Genomic DNA, 14,201 nt, shown 5'->3' with positions numbered 1-14,201 from the left:
GTACTGACCAATATAATCTATAAGTATCCAATCGTAGTGAATACTAAGTTGTGCAACCATAAAAATTTTAAAATGCTATGTCTGGTGGACGTACACATAAACTGTACCTCAAGTACTGACCGATATTATCTACAAACATACAACCCTTGTGAGTACTAATGTATGCAACCATTAAAACTTTCAAAATCCCCAGCCTTCTTGACATACACATGAACTGTACCTAAAGCATTGACCAATATGATCTACAAACATCCAACGCTCGTGAGTACTGAATTGTATGCAACCATTAAAACTTTGAAAATGCTTTGTTTTTTTGACGTACACATTAACTGTACCTCAAGTACTGACTGATATTATCTACAAACATGAACCGAAGTTAATATATGAATAGCGGTTTAGGGCGACCAGAGGTAAAAAACGTCAATGAATGTGTTTGGTGACCAGAAGTAACCAAAGTGAACGATTGTGTTATGTGAGCATTATAGTAAGGTGACCAGAGGTCAACATAATGAATATATGTACGAGGTGACCAGAGGTTACCAACATAAATGAGTGTGTTATTTGATCAAAGAATCATTGTAACTGGACCAGAGGTAAACATTGTCAATATGTGTTCAAGGTGAGCAGAGTTAACCTAAGACAACATATGAAGAGTGGTGTCTGATCACCTTAGTCAATATTGCTAGTGTGAACAGTGTGTTACTTGCTATATTTTTATACCCTTCCCAAATTTGTTTCTTCATGTTTTATGACATAAACTACATTTGTAAAAAATTTTGGGTCATGGATTTTGAATTAATGTAATCACTCCTTTTGTAATAGCAACGTTGACAGTTTTGTGAACTTCTGATGAACAGACTCTACAGGCGAAAGGACTCAGTCTAACATGTATCAGGGGAAACGAGTACCAATTAATGTTAACGTTAAGTAGACACAGCCTGTTGGAAAGTTTTATTGTAATTTCTATGATAGAAAAAAAGAAGAATATTGTTCCAATCAAGGGCCCTTAAAGTACACATAAAAAATGCATCATGATTTGTATATGCATTTATCGGTTAGAAAGCAAAATTAAATTTGAAGGTCCCATCCAAAGGGTGAAAATAAAGGAAGCAAAAGGAGGTGTTCCACGCGGAATATTTGTATTTTATGAACTCTTACGTACGGTGACCTATAGTTGATAATGTCTGTGTCATTTTGGTCTTTTGTGAATAGTTGTCTCATTGGCAATCCGTTGAAAGTTTGCAAATATCCTTATGACCAAATTACACGGATGATAAATATTCACCATTTGTTACGTTGCCGTGTTCTAAGCGTATACATGCAGGTCATGAATTAATTTGTTGAATGAAATCAAATTGGAGCTTATAATTCTTCTATACAACAAGTATTGTTGACCTATTGCTTATAGTTTAAGAAAAATTGACCAAAACACAAAAAATTAACCTGAGCAATGAACCGTGAAAATGAGATCAAAGTCAATTAAACCTGCGAGACTTTATTTAGAATATCGTTGATCATCTCAACGAGATTGATTTTCTCGCTTGAACCGGGACGGCGAAATCGAGAAAGGCAATCGAGTTGAGATGACCAATGATAATCTGTTTATAGCTATTCTAGCAACGCCACGTGCCTGCTTAGTTTTTAGCTATAATTTTCCTTCTCAAGCAAGTAGCACGAACTGAAAAATTATCACAAAAAAAGATCAAAGGCAAAATGCACAAAATAGCGATAATGACAAATACATAATGATATATTTGCATACAACAAATAATAATATTAACGGTACCAATTTTCTTGCACCAGATGCGCATTTCGACAAAACATGTCTCTTCAGTGATGCTCGTGGCCAAAATATTTGAAATCAAAAGCTTATATAAAAGATGAAGAGCTATAATCCAAAAGGTCCAAGAAGTATAGCCAAATCCGTTGACCTATTGCATATAGTAATAGAAAAAAAGACCAAAACTCAAAACACTTAACTGTAACCACTGAACCATGAAAATGAGTTCAAGGCCAATTGACACCTGCCAGCTAGACATGTACACCTTACAATCATTCCATACATCAAATATAGTAAACCTATTGCAAACAGATTAAGAAAAACAGACCAAAACACAAAAACTTAATTATAACCATTAAACCAAGAAAATGAGGTCAAGGTCAGATAACACCTGTCAGTTGGGCATGTACACCTGACAGTCCTTCCATACACCGAATATACAAGACCTATTTCTTAGAGTATCTAAGATATGGACTTGACCACCAAAACTTAACCTTGTTCCCTGATCAAAAAATGAGGTTGAGGTCAAGTGAAATCTGTCTGACGGGCATGAGGATCTTGCAAGGTACGCACATACCAAATATAGTTATCATATAACTCATATTACTAGTACTCTTAATAGGAGAGAAATTAACATTAAAAAAAAATCTTAACTATTTTCAAGTCGTCACACAACCATAAAAATGAGGCCAAGGACAATGGACATGTGACAGACGGGAACTTCGTAACATGAGGTATCTATATACAAAGTATGAAGCTTCCAGGTCTTCCACTTTCTAAAATATAAAGCTTTTAGGCAGGTAGATAACGCCGCCACCGAAGTCGCCGCCCTATCCTTGTAGCGAGCTTTCTACGACATGTGTCCCAGGTTCGACAAATACCTGAAACATATCTTCTAGCATACATTAATGTTTAACTACCTTTCGATTGCTGTTCTTCATTCTACAATAGCTATTAAGACATCAAACTTCATTATAAAATGAGAACCCTTTTGTTTCAAATTGTTAGTGTGCATAGTAGAATAAGCCACGAAGCAAGAGCCCCACGTGAGCTGTGGTCTGTTGATGAAGTGGTAGTAGGTTCTTCTCTAAAAAAACGATTACTTTTAGCCGTCGTGAAGAAGCTCAATGGAATTTACATTATATTTTGGAGAAATTGTCTCTTTAATGATGATAATTCAATAAATGGAAATAAACTAAGAACCTACAGAAAATTTAAAGTAAAGTATGAACTAGAAAAGTACCTTATATTGAATTTAGATAAAAATGTTACAAAAAATTATGCTAAAATAGGAATAAGTAATTATAGTATGTTGGCTGTTGATCGCGGTAGATACAACAAAACAGCTTTAGAAAATAGAATATGTCCTTTATGCCATAAAGAGGTGGAAGATGAATTTCATTTTATCATAACATGTTCAGAAATTAATAAAACTAGGATCAAAATGTTAGATGAAATTTCTAATATTGTCCCCTGTTTTAATAAATCAAGATTTTTTAAAATTTTTATACGACCGCAAAATTTGAAAAAAATTTCGTCGTATATTGCTATCACGTTGGCGTCGTCGTCTGCGTCGTCGTCGTCGTCGTCGTCGTCGTCGTCCGAATACTTTTAGTTTTCGCACTCTTACTTTACTAAAAGTAAATAGAAATCTATGAAATTTTAACACAAGGTTTATGACCACAAAAGGAAGGTTGGGATTGATTTTGGCAGTTTTGGTCCCAATATTTTAGGAATTAGGGGCCAAAAAGGGCCCAAATAAGCATTTTCTTGGTTTTCGCACTATAACTTTAGTTTAAGTAAATAGAAATCTATGAAATGTTGATACAAGGTTTATGACCACAAAAGAAAGGTTGGGATTGATTTTGGGAGTTTTGGTACCAACAGTTCAGAAATTAGGGGCCAAAAAAGGGCCCAAATAAGCATTATTCTTGGTTTTCGCACAATAACTTTAGTATAAGTAAATAGAAATCAATGAAATTTAAACACAATGTGTATGACCATAAAAGGAAGGTTGGTATTGATTTTGGGAGTTAAGGTCCCAACAGTTTAGAAATTAGGGGCCAAAAAGGGACCCAAATAAGCATTTTTCTTGGTTTTTGCACCATAACTTTAGTATTTATAAATAGAAATTTATGAAATTTAAACATAAGGTTTATGACCATAAAAAGAAGGTTGGTATTGATTTTGGGAGTTTTGGTCCCAACAGTTTAGGAATAAAGGGCCCAAAGGGTCCAAAATTAAACTTTGTTTGATTTCATCAAAAATTGAATAATTGGGGTTCTTTGATATGCCAAATCTAACTGTGTATGTAGATTCTTAATTTTTGGTCCCGTTTTCAATACTATAAGCAATAGGTCTAGTATATTCGGTGTATGGAAGGACTGTAAGGTGTACATGTCCAACTGGCAGGTGTCATCTGACCTTGACCTCATTTTCATGGTTCAGTGGTTATAGTTAAGTTTTTGTGTTTTGGTCTGTTTTTCTTATACTATATGCAATAGGTCTACTATAATTGGTGTATGGATGATTGTAAGGTGTACATGTCTAGCTGACAGGTGTCATCTGACCTTGACCTCATTTTCATGGTTCAGTGGTTATAGTTAAGTTTTTGTGTTTTGGTCTGTTTTTCTTATACTATATGCAATAGGTCTACTATAATTGGTGTATGGAATGATTGTAAGGTGTACATGTCTAGCTGACAGGTGTCATCTGACCTTGACCTCATTTTTTCATGGTTCAGTGGTTATAGTTAAGTTTTTGTGTTTTGCTCTGTTTTTCTTATACTATATGCAATAGGTCTACTATAATTGGTGTATGGAATGATTGTAAGGTGTAGATGTCTAGCTGACAGGTGTCATCTGACCTTGACCTTTTTTTTAATGGTTCAGTGGTCAAAGTTAAGTTTTTAGTTTTGGTCTATTTTTCTAATACTTTATGCATTAGGTCAACTATATTTGGTGTATGGACATATTTTATGATCTTTATGTTGGTTAGGCTGGTTTAATTTGACTTTGACCTCATTTTCACGGTCCATTGCTAAGTTTTAAGTGTTTGTGTGTTGTGGTCTGTTTTTCTTTATTTATAAGCAATAAGTCAACTATATTTGTTGTATTGAAAAATTGTTAGCTGTACATGTCTGCCTGGCATGGTTCATCTGACCTTGGCCTCATTTTCATGGTTGATTGATAAATGTTTCCTTTTCTTGGTTAATGTTGAGTTTATGTGACAGTTGTAATAAAGCTTTATATTTAGGTCTATCAAGATAGTATCAGGAATTAGTAAAGAAGGCGAGACATTTCAGTGTGTGCACTCTTGTGGTGTAGTAAGATAGTACTTTAATGTTAGATGGGCTATCTATTGAACCATGCTTGATGTAATTGGTTTTTTTTTTGTGTAGCGCGATAGTACTACGATTTTATATGGTATATCTATTGAAACATGCTTGGTATATTTGGATTTTATTGTTTAGTAAGATTGTACTATCATGTAAGATGGTCTATCTATTGAAACATGTTTGGTATATTTGGTTTTTATGGTGTAGTAATATAATTATATGATGTTAGATGGTTTATCTATTGAAACATCCTTGGTATAATTGGTTTTTATTGTGTAGTAAGATAGTACTATAATGTAAGATGGGCTATCTATTGAAACATCCTTGGTATAATTGGTTTTTATGGTGTAGTAAGATAGTACTATGATGTTAGATGGTCTATCTATTAAAACCTGCTTGGTATAATTACTTTTTATTGTGTAGTAAGATAGTACTATGATGTTAGATGGTCTATCTATTGGAACATGCTTGGTATAATTGGTTTTTATTGTTTAGTGAGATAGTACTACGATTTTTTATGGTATATCTATTGAAACATGCTTGGTATAATTGGTTTTTATGGTGTAGTAATATAATTATATGATGTAAGATGGTTTATCTATTGAAACATCCTTGGTATAATTGTTTTTTTATGGTGTAGTAAGATAGTACTATGATGTTAGATGGTTTATCTATTGGAACAGCCTTTGACCAAAGGGTCAAAAATTAAACTTTGTTTGATTTCAACAAAAATTGAATGTATGGGGTTCTTCAATATGCTGAATCTAACCATGTATTTAGATTTTTATACGACCGTATATTGCTATCACGTTGGCGTCGTCGTCCTGCGTCGTCGTCGTCGTCGTCCGAATACTTTTAGTTTTCGCACTCTAACTTTACTAAAAGTGAATAGAAATCTATGAAATTTTAAAACAACGTTTATAACCACAAAAGGAAGGTTGAGATTGATTTTGGGAGTTTTGGTCCCAAAATTTTAGGAATTAGGGGCCAAAAAGGGCCCAAATAAGCATTTTCTTGGTTTTCGCACTATAACTTTAGTTTCAGTAAATAGAAATCTATGAAATTTTGACACAAGGTTTATGACCAAAAAAGGAAGGTTGAGATTGATTTTGGGAGTTTTGGTCCCAAAATTTTAGGAATTAGGGGCCAAAAAAGGGCCCAAATAAGCATTATTCTTGGTTTTCGCACAATAACTTTAGTATAAGTGAATAGAAATCAATGAAATTTAAACACAAGGTTTATGACCACAAAAGAAAGGTTGGGATTGATTTTGGGAGTTGAGGTCTGAACAGATTAGGAATAAGGGGCCAAAAAGGGGCCCAAGTAAGCATTATTCTTGGTTTTCGCACCATAACTTTAGTATAAGTAAATAGAAATCTTTGAAATTTAAACACAAGGTTTATGACCATAAAAGGAAGGTTGGGTTTGATTTTGGGAGTTTTGGTCCCAACAGGTTTTTAGGAATAAGGGGCCCAAAGGGTCCAAAATTGAACTTTGTTTGATTTCATCAAAAATTGAATAATTGGGGTTCTTTGATATGCCTGATCTAACTGTGTATGTAGATTCTTAATTTTTGGTCCCGTTTTCCAATTGGTCTACATTAAGGTCCAAAGGGTCCAAAATTAAACTTAGTTTGATTTTAACAAAAATTGAATCCTTGGGGTTCTTTGATATGCTGAATCTAAAAATGTACTTAGATTTTTGATTATTGGCCCAGTTTTCAAGTTGGTTTAAATCGGGGTCCAAAATAAAACTTTGTTTGATTTCATCAAAAATTGAATAATTGGGGTTCTTTGATATGCCAAATCTAACTGTGTATGTAGATTCTTAATTTTTAGTCCCGTTTTCAAATTGGTCTACATTAAATACCAAAGGGTCCAAAATTAAACTAAGTTTGATTTTAATAAAAATTGAATTCTTTGGCTTTTTTGATATGCTGAATTTAATCATGTACATAGATTTTTGATTATGGGCCCAGTTTACAAGTTGGTTCAAATCAGGATCCAAAATTATTATATTAAGTATTGTGCAATAGCAAGAAATTTTCAATTGCACAGTATTCAGCAATAGCAAGAAATCTTCAATTGCACAGTATTGTGCAATAGCAAAAAATGTTCAATTGCACAGTATTGTGCAATAGCAAGAAATCTTCAATTGCACAGTATTGTGCAATAGCAAATATTTTCAATTGCACAGTATTGCGCAATAGCAAGAAATATCTAATTGCACAATATTGTGCAATAGCAAGAAATTTTCAATTGATTGGAGTTATCTTTCTTTGTCCAGAATAGTAGTTGAATCAACTTAAATCATTGTTTTATACAATGCACAATGTATATTCACTTTTACTACCAACTGATAAATTAAAACACTCTTTACCATTCAGTGATAACAAGCACTTTTTGTTACATTTTAATATTTTATGATGTATTTAAATGAGTAGTTATTGTTTCAAACTCCATTAGAAATTTGAATTGAGATCAGTTTTGAAAAAAGGGAAAGGGGGATGTGAAAAAAAAATGGTGGTGGGGGGGGGGGGGGGGTTAATTTTTCTCATTTCAGATTTCATAAATAAAAAGAAAATTTCTTCAACCATTTTTTTGAGAGGATTAATATTCAACAGCATAGTGATTGCTCAAAGACAAAAAAATTATTTTAAGTTCATTAGACTACATTCATTCTGTGTCCAAAACCTATGCTGTGTCAACTATTTAATCACAATCCAAATTTAGAGCTGAATCCAGCTTAAATGTTGTGTCCATACTTACCCCGACCGTTCAGGGTTCAACCTATGCGGTCGTATAAAGCTGCGCCCTGCGGAGCATCTGGTTAATATTTGGACCTGGTTATCAAATTGGTCCACATTGAGGTCTAATTAAAGGGATCTAAAATTGAACATGATTTGGTTTCATCAAAGATTTAATTCTTGGGGTTTTATGATATGCTGAATCTAACCATATATTTAGATTTTGGATATTGGACCATAATAGGTTTTTAAATGTCCAATTTGAAATTTTTAAGTTTTTATGTTTGAGTTGTTAGACCACATTCATTCTGTGTCAGAAACCTATATTGTGTCAACTATTTATATTTATTTAATCACAATCCAAATTCAGAGCTGTATCAAGCTTTTATGTTGTGTCCATACTTGCCCCAACCGTTCAGGGTTCAACCTCTGCTGTCGTATAAAGCTGCCCCCTTCGGAGCATCTGGTTGATTGAGGTGCCAATTTGGGCATAATTGGTTTTTAAATGTCCAATTTGAAATTTTTAAGTTTTTATGTTTAAGTTCATAGACCACATTCATTCGTGTCAGAAACCTATATTGTGTCAACTATTTAATCACAATCCAAATTCAGAGCTGTACCAAGCTTTTATGTTGTGTCCATACTTGCGCCAACTTTTCAAGGTTTGACTCTGCGGTAGTATACAGCTGCGCCCTGCGGGGCATCTGGTTTGTTATTTTTTTGACTACTATAGAGCACTCTGCCACCAATACCCCAAAAGACATCAATCAGGTCTTCATAGGTGTGTGCATGACCTGATTTCAGTTTTTTTTAAGCCCCCCCCCCCTCCCAATGTTCTTTGGATGAAATTATTTTAATATATTAAAAGTCGCTTTTTTTTTATTTCATTATAAACTAGGGATCATTCTGATTTCAGTGATATCTAGTTTTATACAAGTATCTTTATTAATCCTTCCACCACTAAGGGTCACTCATGCATAGTCCCTAAAATATGATGTCATAGAGAAAAAAAATGTTGATTGCACCCTTGTGTAGGTGCACTCAACTCCAATCTTAATTAACTAGGGAAAAGTGCCATTATTGGATATTAATAAAAACATAAAAAAGAGAACTGTTTTGAACAGAGGATTTTATTTTATAGCTTAAAATACTGAAAGATTTGAACAAACAGTAAAATGATTCCATATTCTATAAAGAATTTGTGTTAGCATTTATAAGAAACATGATGTAGATGTTCTGGAAATTAAGTCTTACGAAAACAAAGGTCAAAAGACTGCTACTATAGTTTAATTCAACTTGTTTCATATTGTACTGTACAATGCACGCAAGTGACAAAATCCTCGTGTGTAAACTGTTAAAAAAGCGTGTATTACACGCGAATATCATGTCACTTGACATGTATGCCTGTATATCATCTTAAGATGGTACCTAACACTACAGGGAGATAACTCTGTAAAATCAGCAGAACGTTTTAATGACGTTGTGTTCATAAGGGAGGGCCCTCATGGGGTTTTTGATTATGTGATTACTTGGCCGTTTTTTTAATGATTATTTGATTATTAAGCCAAATATTTCATGATTATTTGATTACCTAGGACTGTATTTTTAGTTTATGATTATTTGATTACTAACGATAAGCAAATATTTAATGATTATGTGATTATATTGGCAAAAAAATGGTGATTATGTGATTACTAGGACCCCCCCATGAGGGGCATCATAAGGGAGTATTAAGCTTCTCAATGATCAAAATAAGTGTTTGTCAAACTGCTATATAACCAGTGTAATTTTTTCTGATCAAACGGTTGGTTCAAACTTTTTGAAATTTTTATATTTTTGTCAAAGGGTCAAAGTAAATACTTTGTCAACATTTTAAGAAAATTAAAGGAGCCAAATTAATTTGAGTTAAAGTGTTGGGTACCACCTTAACGAATTTATATCACAGGTTCTACAGCAGTAATATTTTCCCCCAAAAAAGGCCTTACAGATACTTTATGATGACTGATTTTTGTAGGACCTTGCTTCAAGTAAAAATAAATTGCAAAGATGGTTGAAATAAAAGCATATTTTGATTCACTAAGTAATTTAAATTTATTCATAAATATATTAATCCTTGTTCTTTACAATTTTAATCTTTTTTTCATAGTTGGTCCTATGGAGTATTGTTGTGGGAGATATTTACACTCGGAGGGAATCCTTATCCATCTGTACCTGTGGAAAGATTATTTGAACTTTTAAAAGAAGGTCATAGAATGGGCAGACCTCCATATGCTTCAGAAATAATTAATAAAACGATGCAGTCCTGTTGGCATGAGAATCCATCAGGGCGACCATCTTTCAATAACCTTGTTATTGATTTTAATAAAATGTTGACCTCTATGGACAACAGAAGTGAAGTAAGTATTTATTCTATAATTATGGAATTATCAGAAAAAATAAATAGTCAAAATGGTTTTTTTTATAAATTCATTTAAAGTTTGATATTTACTTTATAAATCTTGTTCTCAAATATATGTCTATATTATACAAATGTCAGTGTAATTTTGTATGTATTTTCTGTTAGGCCAGGGTTTTTCAATTTTGCTGGTTTACATATTTTTCACATTAAAAAGTCAGGTTGGTCGGTAGGAAAAAAAAGTAAAAAATATCTTTCAAGACCACAAATATGTAAAAAAAAATATCTTTCACATTTCTAACAATATGAGTGGTATGCTATTTTGTCATCATTTCTTAAATTTGTTATCCTTGAAATTTAATTACTCAACGGTTATAAACAAAAAATGTATGGTATCCTCATCCAAGTTTTGTCTACAGACAAAGACAACATTATATTGTCATTTCACAAACAGATCCTCATAGTTGTCTTCCTGGAATTCATCAGTTGTCATGCATTCCTGTTTGAATATCAATAATGGAATTTTGGATCCTCAATGCTATTCAACTTTGTACTTGTTTGGCTTTATAAATATTTTAATATGAGCATCACTGATGAGTGTTATGTAGACGAAACGCGCGTCTGGCGTACTTAATTATAATCCTGGTACCTTTGATAACTATTTGTTATCCAAAAGGAAGATTTTTGTTTTTTTTATTATTTATGAAACAAGAAAATTCCAAATTATTTTAACTTTAACTTGACGACTTCCACGTTTTGACAGGTTCATTTAATCTTTGAGGTGATACATCTTATTGAATTATGACAAAAAAGTGAAACAAACTTATTGTTATGGGTTTTGAACACAGGTTTCTCTCATCAAAATTATTTGGCTATTTTTAGCTCACCTAGCCTGAACTTTTACAAAAATCTCTGAAACTACTGGGCCAAACTTAACCAAACTTGGCCACAATCATCATTGGAGTAAAGTGTTTAAAAGATATAACCAAAATGGCCTCCATAGCTAAAAATAGAACATAAGGGTAAAATGTAGATTTGGCTTATATCTCTGAAACCAAAGCATTTACATCAAATCTGACATGGAGTAATATTGTTAATCAGGACAAGATCTGTCTGCCCTGACATTTTCAAATGAATCAGACAACCTGCTTATTAATTAGTAGTTTTAAGTAAACTTTGCCATTTTTAGCTATAACTAAAGTTGCAATACTTCTTCAAATATATTTTTTTTTCATTTCAGGAATATCCAAATCTAGATGATTGTAACAGTATACATCCCATCATATCATCATGATCATAGTCTCTCTCATGTACGAGGCATTCACTGACAACTGTGTTTTATACTAATAGGCAGTGGTTGTTTCATTATCTCAATCATCTAGATCGTCTTCCACATATTGAATTATACTTGACTTAATTGTTCAAAGAAGACAACCATGCATCTTATTCAATCTCATGTTTTTACAACAAGTGCTATAGTGAACAAAAAAAAAGTTTTTGTTGCTCTAATGTTCAACCTGTGCAACCTCATTGACACCAAAGACAAAGAAATACTATTAGAAATCCAGTGTCTGTGATTTTTTTTTTTGTGATTTGTGTTGACAAGGATAAATATGTTTAATCATGTAAAGTACAGGAACTTATTTCAAGTCATTTTTTAAATGGAAATGTCCAAAGTTTTTTGATGACAATTTATATTAATTGTGACGAAAATGCGTTCAAATGACGACGAACGAACTTCAAATTGTGATCTTTTGAGAAATAATGAAATTCAAATCAGCGAACTGTCCGGGAGTATTAAACAAATTATTTCGATCAAATGACGAAACTATACTCCTGGTTGTTGAAATGCCAACTGACTAATTTTACAGCAAAAATGTTCTTTTATAGTTATGATCTGTAAAATTTGCATCATTTTTCCACATTTTCTATATTAAATTTTACAACAAAATTAAGCTAACAATACACAGGATTGTCAATATAGTTTTTTCTGTTTTATCATTCTGAAAGTAGAAATTGTGCAGGCACAATACTGTTTTTTATTGGCTCATGCTTTGCAACATTATACACTATTTTATATATGATTTTGGTTATACTGTTGAATTACTTTAGTATACATTTCAATGAATACAAATGTACAAATTTTGATTATTTAGAAGAATGAAAATAAGTGAATTAAATTTTCATTTAAATTCATACATGTGTACATATTAAAGAAGCATAGCAGATGCAGTTTAGCAAGAGGAAATGAGAAGTTTTTGGTAAATGAAATGTGTTTAAGACAACCTTATGCTAAGCTTTTATCCACACACGGTACCAATAATAGCCAATTGCCTAAGGTTGCTTTGACCCGAATCCTTAGGTGGTAAAAGGTGGGACTATTTTAGTTGAGTTCCAAAGTTATGGTAGGGTGAAACAACCTCCTTTATTCTGCAATGCATAAAAAAAAATCCCATCGGGAAAGGTTTTGTCCACACTTAGTTCAAATGATGGGACCAAGGTGGGTAAGGTTTTATAAGGTTTAAAGTTTGGGTAGTGTTACCACCTTCCAACTTTAATTTATCAAAAATTCCCTACGGCACAGCTTTGTCAACAATAAGTACAAATGATAGGGAATTACCTAAGGTTGTTTGGACCCAACGACCAAGATGGGTAAAGTGCTTTAACTTTTTTATACGACCGCAAAAATTTTAATTTTTTGGTCGTATATTGGTATCAGGTTGGCGTTGTCGTCGTCGTCGTCCGAATACTTTTGGTTTTCGCACTATAACTTTAGTTTAAGTAAATAGAAATCTATGCAATTTAAACACTAGGTTTATGACCATAAAAGAAAGGTTTGGATTGTTTTTGTAAGTTTTGGTCCCAACAGTTTAGGAATTAGGGGCCAAAAAGGGCCCAAATAAGCATTTTCTTGGTTTTCGCAAGTTAAAAGAATACATGTCAGTTTTCAAATCCCATGTACAGAATAAGGATAAATCATGGATATCTAAAAAAGAGGGACGAAAGATACCAGAGGGACAGTCAAAATGCCAACGAGGTTCAGGTTTTGCTTTTCTTATTTTAAATGCTTCATGGGAATATAATATACAGCATTTTTATATTTAGAGAGCTTATATTCTTCTGCATTTTTTAATCTCGTCTATAAATAAAACTAACCTTTGGAGTACATTATCATATAAAGATTAAAATAAATTGCAAAAAATACCAAGTAGTCCAAGATCAAGATATTTATAAATATCTTCGAAGTTGTGATTGAGAACTTTGTTTTCCTAAAACATATCTTTTTTGCAGTTTAGCAAGGTTCTTAAATTGAAGAAAATACAGTTCTAAAATTAACATTGTTGATCTCAAGTAAAAATTGAATGTATAGTAAAAAAAAAGGCAGTGGCTATTTGACTGGCAGCGGCAAAATAGCAAATTTGCTATTTAGCCGGCTCTAATTAAATTATATTTCACTGGAATTAAAATATGTAAAAACAATAATCAAATATGAGATTGCTCATATAGAGAATAGATAAGCAACAATAGAGCTGAAAAACGCTCAGTGGTCAATTGTGTGATTGAACAGTATTGAACATTTATTGAACATTTAAACATTTTGAGATGAACAGTTTTCGAATGATTTAATGTATTGTTATTCTTATCTGTTATTGATTATAGTATCTAATAAAAAAAATATAAATCTTTTGCAATTTTCTTTATACATATGCATGTGCTTTATGGTTTCAAAAGGGTTAGAAATGCGTTCATTATATATATTCCGGACCATATGAGTATTTTGACCATACGTGTATGGTCATGACCATATGCGTATACTCATATGGTCCGACCATACGCGTATGGTCGGACCATATGAGTATAATACTCATTTGGTTTTTAACGGGCCGGACCATATGAGGTATATTTTTTTTCAAATTACATTATAAAAGAGGGACGAAAGACA

The 14,201-nt window shown here is 32.5% G+C and overlaps 1 protein-coding gene across 1 annotated transcript; it reads left to right on the top strand.

Moving 5' to 3' along the window:
* Nucleotides 1-1,119: 1,119 nt before the first annotated feature.
* LOC143059880 (fibroblast growth factor receptor 4-like) lies at nt 1,120-13,945 on the top strand. Its single transcript, XM_076233453.1, has 3 exons — nt 1,120-2,514; nt 10,010-10,259; nt 11,499-13,945. The coding sequence occupies exons 1-3, from the start codon at nt 2,510-2,512 to the stop codon at nt 11,550-11,552; spliced, it is 309 nt and encodes a 102-aa protein (XP_076089568.1). The 5' UTR covers nt 1,120-2,509; the 3' UTR covers nt 11,553-13,945.
* Nucleotides 13,946-14,201: the final 256 nt, after the last annotated feature.

This window comes from Mytilus galloprovincialis, unplaced genomic scaffold (assembly GCF_965363235.1).
Source record: "Mytilus galloprovincialis unplaced genomic scaffold, xbMytGall1.hap1.1 HAP1_SCAFFOLD_34, whole genome shotgun sequence".
NCBI classification, from domain to species: domain Eukaryota; kingdom Metazoa; phylum Mollusca; class Bivalvia; order Mytilida; family Mytilidae; genus Mytilus; species Mytilus galloprovincialis.
This window is presented reverse-complemented; position numbering and strand designations above follow the sequence as displayed.

Excerpts from the sequence above, each read along its gene's own strand:
- LOC143059880 (XM_076233453.1), top strand. Across the intron at positions 10,260-11,498 it reads CTATGGACAACAGAAGTGAA|GAATATCCAAATCTAGATGA; the intron begins GTAAGTATTTAT and ends TTTTCATTTCAG.